General features: G+C 43.1%; 1 protein-coding gene across 1 annotated transcript in view; it reads left to right on the top strand.

The window, feature by feature from the left end:
- The first annotated feature begins 21 nt into the window (after positions 1 to 21).
- PIGX (phosphatidylinositol glycan anchor biosynthesis class X) overlaps positions 22 to 16980 on the top strand; it is a 53383-nt gene continuing 36424 nt past the window's right edge. The window contains exon 1 of the mRNA XM_029615166.1: positions 22 to 141. Coding sequence (XP_029471026.1) covers positions 75 to 141 — 67 coding nt within the window. The 5' untranslated portion in view covers positions 22 to 74. The remainder of the gene's footprint in view (positions 142 to 16980) is intronic.

Genomic DNA, 16980 nt, shown 5'->3' with positions numbered 1-16980 from the left:
CAGACAGGCTTTTCTTCTCGGGGGCTTCGGTTAACTCTTCCGGTTTCGCTGTCCTTCCGCCTTGGGCCTGGATTATGAGCTTCCCCGAGAGGCTTTCTCTGCCGCTCACAATCATTGTGTTCTGCTTGGCGGCCTTTGGGGGTAAGAGGAGAAGTATCTTCTTTTTATCTGCTTATAACAGCATCCCCCCCCCCCCCCCCCGGGACTGTTTTATGCTTCAGATAAATATTCCTGAGGCTTCGAACTGAATTTCCCGTCGTCCCGATTTTCAGACAAACTCCGATAATGTTCTGCCATGAACATAAAATGGGAGGTTTGAACAGCAGAGCTGGACTCAACAAGTAACTGCCGGTGCCTCTGCTGAGATGGGCGGCTTGCAGCTGCTGAAACCGAATGAAGGGCGGAAGTAAATACCGCCCTTATGTTCCTAATCTGCTACCTGTTTCTCTATTCTCTTTCTGACACAATGCTCTCTTAAAATAGCAGGATCTTCCCCAAAACCCAATTGTTAACATATTCCTAAAACATAATTATGAATACCTGTCCACACTTTCAGAAAAGCTATGCATATGTTTGTGGTGCTAAAATTCAGCCGCCACCTCTTCTACTCTAGTATCATGTATATTTATTGATTTATTTAAAATTATTTATGAATTGCCCTTCCAGATTTAAAAAATTGCTCAGAATGATTTACAGGAAATAACATGGTACAATAAACACATAGCACTAAAATTGAAAAGAGAACATAAGAACATAAGAAAATGCCATACTGGGTCAGACCAAGGGTCCATCAAGCCCAGCATCCTGTTTCCAACAGTGGACAATCCAGGCCATAAGAACCTGGCAAATACCCAAAAACTAAGTCTATTCCATGTAACCATTGCTAATGGCAGTGGAACAATACATAAAATTAAAACTTTTTGTCCTCTTGCATTGTACACTTATAAACTAGTTGTTTACAGCTCAGTTCAGCCCCTTAATATTAATATCCTCTCTTCATTAACCATGTTTTTACTCCCTTCTGGAATTTCTTATGATATATTCATCAAGAATTATGCCAGCATGGTAAAAGAAGGTGGCCACAAGAAGAGGAGGATTTTTCCCCATTTTCAAATTTGCATTTCATCCACTTTTTAATGGATTTGCTATTAGGCAGTAGTATCTTAAACAATGTCGGTGCCTAATATAAACACTTAACTTTTACATCTGCACATTTTTAGGGTTTTTTTTTCTATTTCCCTAATTTTATCAATCTCCCTTTTGAAAAAATGTAATTGTGTTGTGATCAGTGTTGCTAAATAGTCCCACTACTGTTACATTCTTCCCTTCCCTCTTACTGGCCTCCTGGCTGGTATCTACTCCTCTGCTCTCCCCTCCCTTCCTTCCCCTTATCCCCTTTGGCTTGCAACATCTCTCCTGCACCCACCTCCATGCCTTACAATATCTCCCAGCCCTGCAGTTCTTATTGTGCTCCACATTCCCTGCCCATCATCTTGGTCTCCCAAGCAACTATTCTTACAACTCTGTCTCTGCGCCATTCCCCAGTTTTCCCTACTCATTTGGCTCAGGCTAATTGAGCACTACAGGGCCAGGAATTCCTTGATCTTCAGGCTGCAGCACAAAAATCTCGCTGCATCACCCTGGCAGTCCTTGTAGATGGATTTATATGAAATTGATTGGAATGACTCTTGGAGTGATTCCTTTTCTCTTGCTAGATTTTAATTTCCATCCATAGAGTGTTTCTCGAATGCATTTATTTATTTTATCTCACAAATTTATAGTCCGCAATTCGAAGAGCATCAGTGCGGATTACAACCAAAATATACAATAAAGCATACAGTACAATAAAATGCACAATAAAACACATCTTTAGCTTGGCAGAGACCCTTTGGATACTGCTCGTGGCAGACGTAACTTTGCGTGCGCCGGGCCGGCTGCCACACGCCATGTTCCGGTCCGGGGGTTGGTCCGGAGGCCGCCGCCATGCTCCCGGGCCGAAACCACGCCCGCGGCTCTGCCCCGGATGTCGCGTCAGCCGCGTCACGCCCCCCAATGACGCACGGATCACGACACGCCCCTCCCCCCCCCCCAGGAAAGCCCCGGGACTTATGAGCGTCTTAGGGCTTTGCGCGCGCCGGAAGCCTATGCAACATAGGCTCGGCGCTCGCAGGGGGTGTTTGGGGCAGGTTTTCGGGGGGGGTACGCGCGTACCCCTTTGAAAATCTACCCCACTGTTCATACTTTTCTTGACACCTTTTTAGCATGTGGGTTGGAACAAATTATTTCATCCCAGACTCATATTCTTGACCTATTTTTAAGAACATAAGAAATTGTCATACTGGGTCAGACCATGGGTTCATCAAGCTCAGCATCCTGTTTCCAACAGTGGCCAATCCAGGATACAAGTACCTAGCAAGTACACAAAAACGAAATATATCCCATGCTACAGATGCTAGTATGCTAGTGGTATTTAAATGTTAGCTCGGTTCAACGTCCAGTGCCTTCAAAGCGCGGTGCCCAACAGCAGCAGCAGGAGGGGGCAAGTGCTGGAGGATCTCCCCAAACAATTCCACACTGAGTACCTGCCTCTGAGTCTACATCTTGGGCAGTTGTGAGAGAAAAGAGTCCCCTCTGACGTTGTTATCCAGCGCCTTCAAAATGCGAGGCCCACTGGTGCATGCCTAAGGGGTGCGCTCTGGGAGCATCTTCTTCGTAGTTTGAACCTCAGGCATGTTTGTGGTGAAAACTTCCTCTCTATGGGAAAGAAGCGAAAAGATACCTTTAGAGCTTTGCCACCTGGTTCTTCCTCTATCCCACTGTTTTCAAAACAGACATTGGAAGCGTTTTATTTTCCAAGTCAAGACCATACAGGAGCTGCTGAAATTGGAGCCTTCAGCTCTGTTCAATTGGAGGCTATGACCTCTTTCAGCTCTGCTTGCCTTATTCTTTCAAGGGCAAAGATTTCAAGTCAGGCAGACTTATAGGACATGGATTTATTTATTTATTTTATTTATTTGTGTTTTTCTATACCGGCATTCACGGGAGTACGTATCATGTCGGTTTACATAAAACAAGGGGTGATCAATACATTATAACATACATAACTAAAACATAAGAGTATACATTACAGTAGTATAAAACAAGTGCACGGAAGAGAAAGTTACAATAAACAGGGGTTATTCTAACTGGGATTAGAGTTAAAGGAAAGATAAACAAGTTTAATAAGAATTAAAACATTGTAGTGATTGGTTTGTAGTGATTGATTCCGTTTGGAAGGGAATGTTCAATTAAGTAATTGTTCTTTTAAATAAATATTTTATTTGATAGAAAATGTTCAGTATTGCTGTATTAGATTTTGCTGCAATTGCTGGAAGTGAATCCTTAAGGGTCTGGAAATGCTTTCATGAACAGCCATGTTTTCAGTCTCTTTCTGAAGGTTAGGAGACATGGTTCCTGTCTTAATTCTAAGGGGATTGAGTTCCATAGTGGGGGACCTGCTGTGGAGAAGGCCCGCTCTCTCAATGTTATATGTTGGGTGGTATTGTTGTGTGGTACCTGTAGATATTCTCTATAAGCTTTTCTGATGGGTCTATTGGAGGAGTGTTTTTTGAGAGCTATTTGTAGATCGAGTGGAGCCAGCCCATGGATATTCTTGTAGATTGTGGTGAGGGACTTATGAATTATTCTATAATGGATTGGTAACCAGTGAAGGTCTTTGAGGACTGGTGTAATGTGATCTCTTCTCCTTTTGTTTGTTAGTATTCTTGCTGCCGTGTTCTGTATCAATTGGAGAGGTTTAGTATGTGCTGATGGGAGGCCTAGAAGAATCGAGTTGCAGTAATCAATTTTAGCAAATATTATTGCTTGGAGCACTGTTCTATAGTCATGGAAGTGAAATAGGGGTTTTATCCTTTTTAATACGTGCAGTTTGTGGAAGCAGTCTTTGGTTGTTTGGTTGATAAATGATTTAAAATTTAATCGGTTGTCTATGGAAACTCCTAAATCTCTTACTTTTGAGGTTTGCAAGTTGGCTGGAGGGTTTGTAGTGATTTTGCAATTGTCTGGAGAGATTAGAATGAATTCGCTTTTTGATTGGTTTAGAATTAAATTTAAGCTGGATAAGAGATCGTTGATTTCATGAGAACAATTTTCCCAAAGTTCTAGAGCTTTAGTGATGGATTCTTTAATGGGGATCAGAATCTGGACATCGTCGGCAAATATGAAGTGTTTAAGGTTCAATTTGTTTAGCAATTGGCAAAGCGGGAGAAGGTATAAGTTGAAAAGTGTCGGTGAAAGGGAGGAACCCTGAGGAACTCCTTGCGAAGATGGGTATCTGGGGGATTCTTTGTTGTGAATTTTAACCTTGAAACCTCTGTTTTCTAAGAATGTCTTGAACCATGTTAGTGCTGATCCTGCAATACCGATGTTCGCCAGTTGTTTTAGTAATATGGCGTGGTTGACAGTATCGAACGCTGCAGATAGGTCCAATAGAATCAGAAGGAAGGCCTGTCCTTTGTCTAGGCCCAATATAATGTAGTCAGTCAGTGAAATGAGAAGGGATTCGGTGCTTGATGCCTTTCTGAAACCAAATTGAGTAGGGAATAGAATTCCGTGTTCCTCTATGTAATCCGATAGTTGTGTGTTGACTAGTTTCTCCATCACCTTGGCAATGAAAGGCAGATTTGAGATTGGACGGAAGCTGTTGGGATCATTGGGGTCCAAGTTAGGCTTCTTAAGGAGCGGTTTGATGGATGCTAGTTTGAGGTTGTCTGGATAGAAACCCTGGGTGAATGAGCAGTTTATGATGTCTGCTAGGGTTTTGGTTATGGTGTCCGGGATTAGCAGTAGTAATTTTGACGGGATCTGGTCTAATGGATGCGATGAGGGTTTCATTTTTTTAAGAAGTGTTTGGATCTCTGAGGAAGTGGTGAGTTCAAGAGATTGGAGGGAAATGTCTTTATTATGGAGTACATAATTGCTAGCTGGTGAGCCTGTATTAGGCTTTAATTGTGATAGCAGGTTCGTGATTTTCTTACTGAAGAAGAGTGCCAGCTCATCAGCTTTTGTTTGAGCTTGGTTAGGTGGTATGTCAGAAGGGTTTTCATGAGTTAGATTGGAGACAAATGTGAATAGCGCTTTAGAGTCGAATATAATGTTATGAATCTTTTGAGCGTAGAAGTCCCTTTTTGTTTTTAGAGTGGAGCTCTTGTATGAATGGAGGGCGAGTTTGAATGTAGAAAGTGTAGTGGGGGAAGGAGCTTTCCGCCATTTACTTTCTTTTTGACGTAGGTTAAGTTTAAGGCTTTTGAGTTCGTTAGAAAACCATGGCTGCCTTTTTGATGCACCTTGTTTGACTTTTTTTGTTATCCATGGACACAGTTTGTTTGCCACAGATTCTGTTATGTTGGACCAGGAATTTACGGCTGTATTAGGTGATGTGACATCTATGTGTGAGAGTTCCGTGATTAGATGATTGCTGAGTTCATCCGAGGGGCATACTTTTCTGTAAAGAAATGAGTGTTGAGGGGAGTGTTTATTGTTCGTTTGGGTCATTGAGAAGGTGGTGGAGATTAAAGAATGGTCTGACCAGGGAACTTTTTGGCATGTGGGTTGTACTGTATGTGTAATACCTGGGTTCACAAAGATTAGGTCCAGTGTGTGACCAGCTTTGTGGGTGGGTTCATTGATTATTTGTTTGAATCCCATTGCAGACATGGCTGTAAGAATGGTTTCGCAGCTGGTTGAGAGTGTGGGGTTATCAACGTGCAGGTTGAAATCTCCTAGGATTATCGTTGGGAAGTCTGGTTTTAGATATGAAGCTAAGATTTCTAGGAATGGTGATGGATCTGCTTCTAGAAGTCCTGGGGGGGCATATACTAGAAGGATTAGTAGAGAGTCTGATTTGAAAAGACCTGTTTCCAATTTCGAGTCAGATTTGATTGGGTGCTGAGAGAATCTAAGATCTTTCTTAGCTGCTAAGAGAATGCCCCCACCCCTTTTTTTCTGTCGTGGGATAGAGAAAAAGTCGTAAGTCTGAGTTGGTAGTTGGTTAATTAATGCTATATCTGTAGATTTAAACCATGTTTCTGTTATAGCACATAGGTCTGGGTTTGCATCTAGGAGAAGATCATTTAAAATCAGAGATTTCTTGGATAGTGATTGAGCATTAAATAGAATCAGTGAGAACAGAGTGAATCCTAGAAGTTGTGTGATTGGAGTAATCATGATGGGGATGAGGGATTTGTAGGTTCGTTGATTGTAGAGTATGTTTGGTTTTCCTGAGAGTAGTGTTCTATGATGGAGAATCGGTATAGGGAGACCGTGGTACATTGTTTGCATTGTTAGGAGCGAAAGTGGTGTTGGTGAGTATTGGCTGAGTTGTCAGTGATTGGCTGAGTTGTCAGTGATGTGGCGACTGGATGTTAGATCAGTAGCTGAGTTGATTAGTTGGTGGCGTTTAGTTGTCTAGGTATTTGTTGGGTTGTCTGAGTTCACAATAGATGGTTGTTTGAGTGGTATTTGAGTTGTCTGGTGTTGGCGTCTGGTAGTCTGGGTAGTAGTTGCGTTGTCTGGTGTTGGCGTCTGGTAGTCTGGGTAGTAGTTGCGTTGTCTGGTGGTGGCGTCTGGTAGTCTGGGTAGTAGTTGCGTTGTCTGGTGGTGGCGTCTGGTAGTCTGGGTAGTAGTTGCGTTGTCTGGTGGTGGCGTCTGGTAGTCTGGGTAGTAGTTGCGTTGTCTGGTGGTGGCGTCTGGTAGTCTGGGTAGTAGTTGAGTTGTCTGGTGGTGGCGTCTGGTAGTCTGGGTAGTAGTTGAGTTGTCTGGTGGTAGTGTTTGTTAGTTTAGTTAGTTTTGTTTTTTGTGAAGTCTGTGAAGTCTATTTTCAGTCGGTGCTGTCTGTTCGTCTGCAAATGTGGAGTCCGGTTGTCTGAGCAGTGAAGAATTATTTTTGACGCTGTGTCGTTAGTGCAGACTGCGGCGTCTCATAGGGTTGTCTGTGTTGTAAAGGGCTTGCTTGTAGGATTGGTAGTCTGAATGCTAACTGTTTGTTTGGTAATGTTGTGCTTTGAATTTGGTTGCCTCTGTGGGGTACAGCTCCGCTCTTAGGGTCCGCACTAAGGGGCGCACAAAGGGGCAGGCCCCTTTGTCGCGCTCCTTCGGCGCGCGACGCCTGGTGTCTTGTCGTCTTTTTAAACGTGTGCCGGCGCGCTCGGGTGACGTCAGCGGCGCGACTTCGATGATCGGAGGCAGAGGCGGCGTCGGTCGGTCTGCAGGACTAGGCCCAACCCTGGTGGACTCCTCCCCGGATCGAGTCGCTCGGCCGGAGGGGCTGGATTGAGGCAGCGAGGAGCGGCTGTAAGCTGCTGTCCGAGAAGAAAAGGGCAGCGCAAAGGTAAGATCCCCGCGTGGCCGGGGCGGGGCCCACGGTGGTCGGGCGAGAGTTAAGGGCCTTACCCCGATGGGCTCGAGCACCGGCTGCGCAGGCCTCTCTCCCAGCTCCTACTCGGGTCCGAAGATGGTTCCTTCACGGACCGGTCGTGTTGTGAGAAAAGGGCGCCTGGTAGCGTGTCGGCCCTTTAAATCCTCTGCCGGCGCGCTCGGGTGACGTCAGCGGCGCGACTTCGATGATCGGAGGCAGAGGCGGCGTCGGTCGGTCTGCAGGACTAGGCCCAACCCTGGTGGACTCCTCCCCGGATCGAGTCGCTCGGCCGGAGGGGCTGGATTGAGGCAGCGAGGAGCGGCTGTAAGCTGCTGTCCGAGAAGAAAAGGGCAGCGCAAAGGTAAGATCCCCGCGTGGCCGGGGCGGGGCCCACGGTGGTCGGGCGAGAGTTAAGGGCCTTACCCCGATGGGCTCGAGCGCCGGCTGCGCGGGCCTCTCTCCCAGCTCCTACTCGGGTCCGAAGATGGTTCCTTCACGGACCGGTCGTGTTGTGAGAAAAGGGCGCCTGGTAGCGTGTCGGCCCTTTAAATCCTCTGCCGGCGCGCTCGGGTGACGTCAGCGGCGCGACTTCGATGATCGGAGGCAGAGGCGGCGTCGGTCGGTCTGCAGGACTAGGCCCAACCCTGGTGGACTCCTCCCCGGATCGAGTCGCTCGGCCGGAGGGGCTGGATTGAGGCAGCGAGGAGCGGCTGTAAGCTGCTGTCCGAGAAGAAAAGGGCAGCGCGAAGGTAAGATCCCCGCGTGGCCGGGGCGGGGCCCACGGTGGTCGGGCGAGAGTTAAGGGCCTTACCCCGATGGGCTCGAGCGCCGGCTGCGCGGGCCTCTCTCCCAGCTCCTACTCGGGTCCGAAGATGGTTCCTTCACGGACCGGTCGTGTTGTGAGAAAAGGGCGCCTGGTAGCGTGTCGGCCCTTTAAATCCTCTGCCGGCGCGCTCGGGTGACGTCAGCGGCGCGACTTCGATGATCGGAGGCAGAGGCGGCGTCGGTCGGTCTGCAGGACTAGGCCCAACCCTGGTGGACTCCTCCCCGGATCGAGTCGCTCGGCCGGAGGGGCTGGATTGAGGCAGCGAGGAGCGGCTGTAAGCTGCTGTCCGAGAAGAAAAGGGCAGCGCAAAGGTAAGATCCCCGCGTGGCCGGGGCGGGGCCCACGGTGGTCGGGCGAGAGTTAAGGGCCTTACCCCGATGGGCTCGAGCGCCGGCTGCGCGGGCCTCTCTCCCAGCTCCTACTCGGGTCCGAAGATGGTTCCTTCACGGACCGGTCGTGTTGTGAGAAAAGGGCGCCTGGTAGCGTGTCGGCCCTTTAAATCCTCTGCCGGCGCGCTCGGGTGACGTCAGCGGCGCGACTTCGATGATCGGAGGCAGAGGCGGCGTCGGTCGGTCTGCAGGACTAGGCCCAACCCTGGTGGACTCCTCCCCGGATCGAGTCGCTCGGCCGGAGGGGCTGGATTGAGGCAGCGAGGAGCGGCTGTAAGCTGCTGTCCGAGAAGAAAAGGGCAGCGCAAAGGTAAGATCCCCGCGTGGCCAGGGCGGGGCCCACGGTGGTCGGGCGAGAGTTAAGGGCCTTACCCCGATGGGCTCGAGCGCCGGCTGCGCGGGCCTCTCTCCCAGCTCCTACTCGGGTCCGAAGATGGTTCCTTCACGGACCGGTCGTGTTGTGAGAAAAGGATGAGGGAATGGATGAGGGAATAGATAGTTCTTGTCCTCCCCCTTCTCAGTTCTTGAGTGCGGCTTGTGTGCCTAACATCTTGAACTCTTTGATGCCCTTGAGTCATCTAAATAAATCAGCCACGATAACGCTAGACTCTTTATGAATTACCATCACTTTATTAGAGGCTTCTTTATCATCTATGATTGACTCTGTGTTGGAATCCATAGGTGTTATGACTACAATTAAATAATCACTTTCAGAGCATTCAAGATCGTGCTAAGAAGTTCATTTCCATTGAAAGTAAGATTTCTAGTGCAATTGAGCACAGCAATGTGATTGAGAGAGAATTTAAATTTGTAGAGGAGAGTGGAAAATCTGGGAAATCATGTTAGAAGATGTAATCTTTGAATATTGAATTTTCCCAGATGTCCTATTATGTCTCCCATGGAAATGCTTGAGAAGTTTCTAATTGACTTTTTAGGTATTTCTAAAGAAACTATTTATTTATTTATTTGGCATTTTTTAATATACCGATGACAGTTAGCACATCGTATCTGTTTACAATTAACTTAGAAATTATAGGCAAAGGCCTTTACATGGAACAGAGAACTGTCAGGTAAAAACGGAGGAACAAGAAACACCAAAAAATTACATAAATTACAGAAACAAATAGAACTTATTTACATAATTACAAAGCTAATCAATGGCAAAAACGGGGATTCCAGATTACAGTTATATGGTGGGGGTAGAGGACGGGTAGGCCTGTAGGAAGAGCCATGTTTTTAGGTTTTTTTTAAACTTAGGAGTGGAAGTCTCAGTGCGCAGATCTGGAGGGAGAGAGTTCCAAAGAGTAGGGCTAGCGAGGGAGAAAGCTCTGTTCAAAGTTGAGATAAGTTTGTAGGGTTTGATAGAGGGAGTGCGGAGAGTTCCTTGAAGGGCTGGACGAGTGGGTCTTGTGGAGGTGTGCGGATGAAAAGGGGGGCAGAGCCAGTTGAGGAACTAACTATCCTGTTGATTATCAAAGCTTATTATTTGTCTCTGTAAAATCTCCGATCGCAGTAAATGATTCTCAACAAGACCCTTTTGATTTATCTGCTTTTTTTTGGAGAAAATTTGATTTTTTAATTAAAGATAGAGATACCCTTTTGGTTGAATTTCTTAAAGAATCTGATAGGCAATTGCTTTTGAAACTATTTTTTATAATAAAAATGTCTTCTGTGATCAGAAGATTTCTATATTTTCTGATGATGTGAGAGGTACTCAATTTTCGTCATAAACTATTTCTTGAAAGAAGACAGAGGGTTTTGGATATGGGTGTGAATTTTCAATTAAAGTATCCATATAAATGTGTACTTAAATATCACTGTAACAGTTATATATTTTATGATGTTACCCAGCTGGATAATTTTCTGGGCAATAGGATGGCCACTCCTAGTGGTGGTCCATAGAGGGGAAAATAAGTTGGCCTTAGATAATGTCTTATTTTTTCTTATGCTAATTTCCTTTTTACTTTATCTCCCCATATGTGGTCTGCTTTGCAATTCACTGTTTAATGTGTACTTTTATTTTTCTGTATTGTTAGAAATTCCAAACCACATATAAAGAGGCACAGCACAAACAAAATTAGTAAGGGCAAAAAACCCACAATTGAACACAACTATTTGAGACACAAGCCAGGTGAAAGTGTAAGACCTCCTTAAAGAAGGAGGTTAGCCGGATTACTCGATCATCCATTCCCAGTCCACAGAAGGTGCTGGAACGCACTCACTTTAATATTATTTTAAGTATAGCTTTTAAATTGCAGATGATAAACGCCTAAAGGCACAAATAAGAAAAGAGCACATTGATATAAGAGAACCAAACTCCAATGTCAGCTGGCGTTTTGGATCTTTTGCTTCAGAGGGACTTAACTTTCCATTTAAGATATCTGAAACTATCGCTGTAACTGGATCAGCTGATCTCCGTATGTCGAAAGAAAGAGCATGAACAATCCTTTATGAAGATGCAATCCGAAGGGATGGGCTCCACCTTAACCAGGGTGGAACCAGACTGCTGGCGCAAACCTTTAAAAAGGAGATAGAGCAGCTTTTAAACTAGAACAAAGGGGAAAGCCGACAGTCGCTCAGCAGCGCATGGTTCGGAGAGATGTATCTTTAAAGGATACTAATGATGCATTAGAATTAGGGCATCCCGACAGTGAGGTTCCAATAATTAGAAAAGTAGTCCAAGTGCCTGTAACTAAAAACTCACCTGAGCTAAAAAATTCTAACTTATCCCTATCAATTAAAAAGCAGAATAAAAATACAATCAAAAAACAAACTTTGAAATGTTTGTATGCTAATGCCAGAAGTCTAAGAAGTAAGATGGGAGAACTAGAATGTATAGCAGTAAATGATGACATAGACTTAATTGGCATCTCAGAGACATGGTGGAAAGAGGATAACCAATGGGACAGTGCTATACCGGGGTACAAATTATATCGCAATGACAGAGAGGAGCAGTCGGGAGGAGGTGTGGCGCTTTATGTCCGGGATGGCATAGAGTCCAACAGGATAAACATCCTGCATGAGACTAAATACAAAATTGAATCTTTATGGGTAGAAATCCCTTGTGTATCAGGGAAGACTACAGTGATAGGGGTATACTACCGTCCACCTGGTCAAGATGGTGAGATGGACAGTGAAATGCTAAGAGAAATTAGGGAAGCTAACTAAATTGGTAGTGCAGTAATAATGGGAGACTTCAATTACCCCAATATAGACTGGGTAAATGTATCATCGGGTCACGCTAGAGAGATAACGTTCCTGGATGGAATAAATGATAGCTTTATGGAGCAATTGGTTCAGGAACCGACGAGAGAGGGAGCAATTTTAGATCTAATTCTCAGTGGAGCACAGGACTTGGTGAGAGAGGTAACGGTGGTGGGGCCACTTGGCAATAGTGATCATAATATGATCAAATTTGATTTAATGACTGGAAAAGGAACAGTGTGCAAATCCAAGGCTCTCGTGCTAAACTTTCAAAAGGGAAACTTTGATAAAATGAGAAAAATTGTTAGAAAAAAACTGAAAGGAGCAGCTACAAAAGTAAAAAATGTCCAAGAGGCGTGGTCATTGTTAAAAAATACCATTCTAGAAGCACAGTCCAGATGTATTCCACACATTAAGAAAGGTGGAAAGAAGGCAAAACGATTACCGGCATGGTTAAAAGGGGAGGTGAAAGAAGCTATTTTAGCCAAAAGATCTTCATTCAAAAATTGGAAGAAGGATCCAACAGAAGAAAATAGGATAATGCATAAACATTGGCAAGTTAAATGTAAGACATTGATAAGACAGGCTAAGAGAGAATTTGAAAAGAAGTTGGCTGTAGAGGCAAAAACTCACAGTAAAAACTTTTTTAAATATATCCGAAGCAGAAAGCCTGTGAGGGAGTCAGTTGGACCGTTAGATGATCGAGGGGTTAAAGGGGCACTTAGAGAAGATAAGGCCATCGCGGAAAGATTAAATGATTTCTTTGCTTCGGTGTTTACTGAAGAGGATGTTGGGGAGGTACCCGTAATGGAGAAGGTTTTCATGGGTAATGATTCAGATGGACTGAATCAAATCACGGTGAACCTAGAAGATGTGGTAGGCCTGATTGACAAACTGAAGAGTAGTAAATCACCTGGACCGGATGGTATACACCCCAGAGTTCTGAAGGAACTAAAAAATGAAATTTCAGACCTATTAGTAAAAATTTGTAACTTATCATTAAAATCATCCATTGTACCTGAAGACTGGAGGATAGCAAATGTAACCCCAATATTTAAAAAGGGCTCCAGGGGCGATCCGGGAAACTACAGACCGGTTAGCCTGACTTCAGTGCCAGGAAAAATAGTGGAAAGTGTTATAAACATCAAAATCACAGAACATATAGAAAGACATGGTTTAATGGAACAAAGTCAGCATGGCTTTACCCAGGGCAAGTCTTGCCTCACAAATCTGCTTCACTTTTTTGAAGGAGTTAATAAACATGTGGATAAAGGTGAACCGGTAGATATAGTATACTTGGATTTTCAGAAGGCGTTTGACAAAGTTCCTCATGAGAGGCTTCTAGGAAAAGTAAAAAGTCATGGGATAGGTGGCGATGTCCTTTCGTGGATTGCAAATTGGCTAAAAGACAGGAAACAGAGAGTAGGATTAAATGCGCAATTTTCTCAGTGGAAGGGAGTGGACAGTGGAGTACCTCAGGGTTCTGTGTTGGGACCCTTACTGTTCAATATATTTATAAATGATCTGGAAAGAAATACGACGAGTGAGATAATCAAATTTGCAGATGACACAAAATTGTGCAGAGTAGTTAAATCACAAGCAGATTGTGATAAATTGCAGGAAGACCTTGTGAGACTGGAAAATTGGGCATCCAAATGGCAGATGAAATTTAATGTGGATAAGTGCAAGGTGATGCATATAGGGAAAAATAACCCATGCTATAATTACACGATGTTGGGTTCCATATTAGGTGCTACAACCCAAGAAAGAGATCTAGGTGTCATAGTGGATAACACATTGAAATCGTCGGTTCAGTGTGCTGCGGCAGTCAAAAAAGCAAACAGAATGTTGGGAATTATTAGAAAAGGAATGATGAATAAAACGGAAAATGTCATAATGCCTCTGTATCGCTCCATGGTGAGACCGCACCTTGAATACTGTGTACAATTCTGGTCGCCGCATCTCAAAAAAGATATAATTGCGATGGAGAAGGTACAGAGAAGGGCTACCAAAATGATAAGGGGAATGGAACAACTCCCCTATGAAGAAAGACTAAAGAGGTTAGGACTTTTCAGCTTGGAGAAGAGACGACTGAGGGGGGATATGATAGAGGTGTTTAAAATCATGAGAGGTCTAGAACGGGTAGATGTGAATCGGTTATTTACTCTTTCGGATAGTAGAAGGACTAGGGGACACTCCATGAAGTTAGCATGGGGCACATTTAAAACTAATCGGAGAAAGTTCTTTTTTACTCAACGCACAATTAAACTCTGGAATTTGTTGCCAGAGAACGTGGTTCATGCAGTTAGTATAGCTGTGTTTAAAAAAGGATTGGATAAGTTCTTGGAGGAGAAGTCCATTACCTGCTATTAAGTTCACTTAGAGAATAGCCACTGCCATTAGCAATGGTTACATGGAATAGACTTAGTTTTTGGGTACTTGCCAGGTTCTTATGGCCTGGATTGGCCACTGTTGGAAACAGGATGCTGGGCTTGATGGACCCTTGGTCTGACCCAGTATGGCATTTTCTTATGTTCTTAATCTAGGAGGAAGTGAAGTCATCTGGCCGTCCTGCCCTCTGCATCTCCCACCTCAGGTGGATCTCTCCATCAGACTCTCCCTCATAAATGATTCCAGGATGGTCAGTTGCCTTTTAGCCCTTGTGAACAGAATTTTTATTTATTTATAAATAAAAATTTATTTATAAATTTATTTATTTATATTCAGAATGCACTGAAGCAGCTGTGGAAGTTGCAAAACATGGCCGTATCGGCATTTTTATCCATTAAGAGCCTTTGATGAGTTAAGTACTTTATTTTTTGGGACTTTTCAAGATTACATGTATTATTTATAGTTGTTAAATAACAACTGTATTCCCACAATTCAATAACTTAATTAGACGCATGATTTTGACCGTCATAATAGGCATCATCGTATAGTACTATTTGACTTTATTACTCTGCGTTATATATAATCATAGGTCAGTCCAAACTATTTTTTAAAATTTTTTGTTGCAAATCGTGGCAACCTCCATCTTTATAATAAAATAGCAATATTGATGATTAGTCATTCATTGGTGTAGTATCTTTTTAAACTTGACTTAGCTTAGTTGAATTCATTCTTCGCCCATAGGTTTGCAGGTAACGGTACCAATGCCTGATAAGGGGCCGTGTTTCGGACAGCGAAGTCCTTTGTCAAGGGCTTACTTCTGTGTCAAAGAACAACACATAACAATTTTAATTACTCAAACTCATATATTAAGTTACTCAGAGCACTCATGGTCCTGCTTACAATTAGGCAACAACTAGAGAATTAGAAGCCAAAATGTCCAAATTTTTGGATTCTTTATTATAGAAATATCTTTTTAAAAAAGCCCGACTCAGGCCGAGTTTCACCCTCTTACAATGGGGCTGCGTCAGGGGCTACAGCATACAAACAGATACACAAATCTTTATAAATAAAATAAATCATAAAAAACGTATTGGAAAACAGACATATATAATGGTAACATGTAAATGTGATATGAAATAAAAAATGTGTGCATACATCATATAAACATTATCAATGTATATCTAGGAAACTGCTATATGACTGTATGACATGAGCATTACCTCAACTTGATCAGATAGAGTGTGAATAAAAGACATCCGATGGTCTGGAAGATGTAAACAATAAAAACTATGATTAATCAAAAAATGGATTGAATAATAAATATTAGAAATCATAAAAAAGGGGAATGAAACTAAAATCAGAAAACTATGGCACTAATTGCCTAAAAAATGGAAGAATGAAATAAATAAAAAATGGATAAGACGGTACCTGTGGATTTTAGTGCCAATCAAAGTTGTGCTGTTGTCAGTTAACAGTATTGCCATGATTAGTTACCAAGCAGGAGTGGTCAATTCATACAGCAGATTGTATATAAAAAATTAATTAATATAATGATTAAAAATATTATGCTCTTCAGATAAAAACGGTAATTCAGACAGATATTCATATATATCCATTATTCAAAAGCTATAAACACCTCCTGAGCCACACAGTCTTAAAACTACTCTTCATACGTATTAATGCAGTCATGAAATTACATGCAATTTGATGCATTTCAGGACACTTATTGTCACAGCTCAATCTCCAATGCACTCAAGACATGGAAACAATCTAAATGCCGGGCATTTAAACACTAAAAAGAGCACCACTGAGTTGTCAATCAGAAATGGGGGCGTGTACTCAGAATACCCATATGTGACAGTGGAAGACGATTAATGAAGAAAAATCCATTGCATTAATAAAAAAATTTTTTTATTACCAACCAATGGGGGCACGGTAAAATATTAAACAAGAGACAACTACATGACAGACATTTAAACACTGAATGCTGCGCCAACTATTTTGTCAATCCAAATGAAGGGGGAAGTTTACTCAAAACTTCACGTATGTGAAACAGACAGCGGTCAGCGGAAAAAATGCCTCTGTTATAAATTTGTTGCAATCTGCACCGGAGTATAAAATTAAACTAGAAAACTGACACCTATTGTCTAAAAAATGGAAAAAATGATTAAATAAATAATTGATTAAATAATGAATGAGATGGTAAAAGTTGTACTGTAAACATTTAGCAATATTGCTGCGGATCTAAGTTATATCTAACAAGAGTTACTACGTCACTAGACCATCAATGGGTTGATGGTCAAGGGAAAATATATGTGGCCCGCCAATACACAAATTGTTCGTCTACATGGGTAGTCTACTTAATAGTTTGCCCATGTAATCTTTATTACATAGGTCGCACTAAACTTTCCATTCGGGTACGATTGACGGAACATCGTAGCTGCATATTGATGGGAAAAGTTTTAGCACCAATGGTAGAGCATTGTATAGAAAAAAAAGCATACTTTTCAACTATTACAGTGGCGCATCATGGAACACGTCCCTATGAATCCCAGAGGTGGAGACCCTAATGTAGTCTTAAATGTGAGGGAGCAACAATGGATCTTCCGCATGAATATGGTAGCACCAGCAGGTTTAAAAAGCGCAATAGACTGGAATTCCTTGTACTAAGAAGAGAGTCTGTACAGTCATGTGTTTATTGACGTAAGTAACCTTTTTTGGATACAACCCAGAGTGACGTCAGTAACTCTTGTTAG

This window comes from Rhinatrema bivittatum, chromosome 9 (assembly GCF_901001135.1).
Source record: "Rhinatrema bivittatum chromosome 9, aRhiBiv1.1, whole genome shotgun sequence".
Lineage (NCBI taxonomy): Eukaryota > Metazoa > Chordata > Amphibia > Gymnophiona > Rhinatrematidae > Rhinatrema > Rhinatrema bivittatum.
This window is presented reverse-complemented; position numbering and strand designations above follow the sequence as displayed.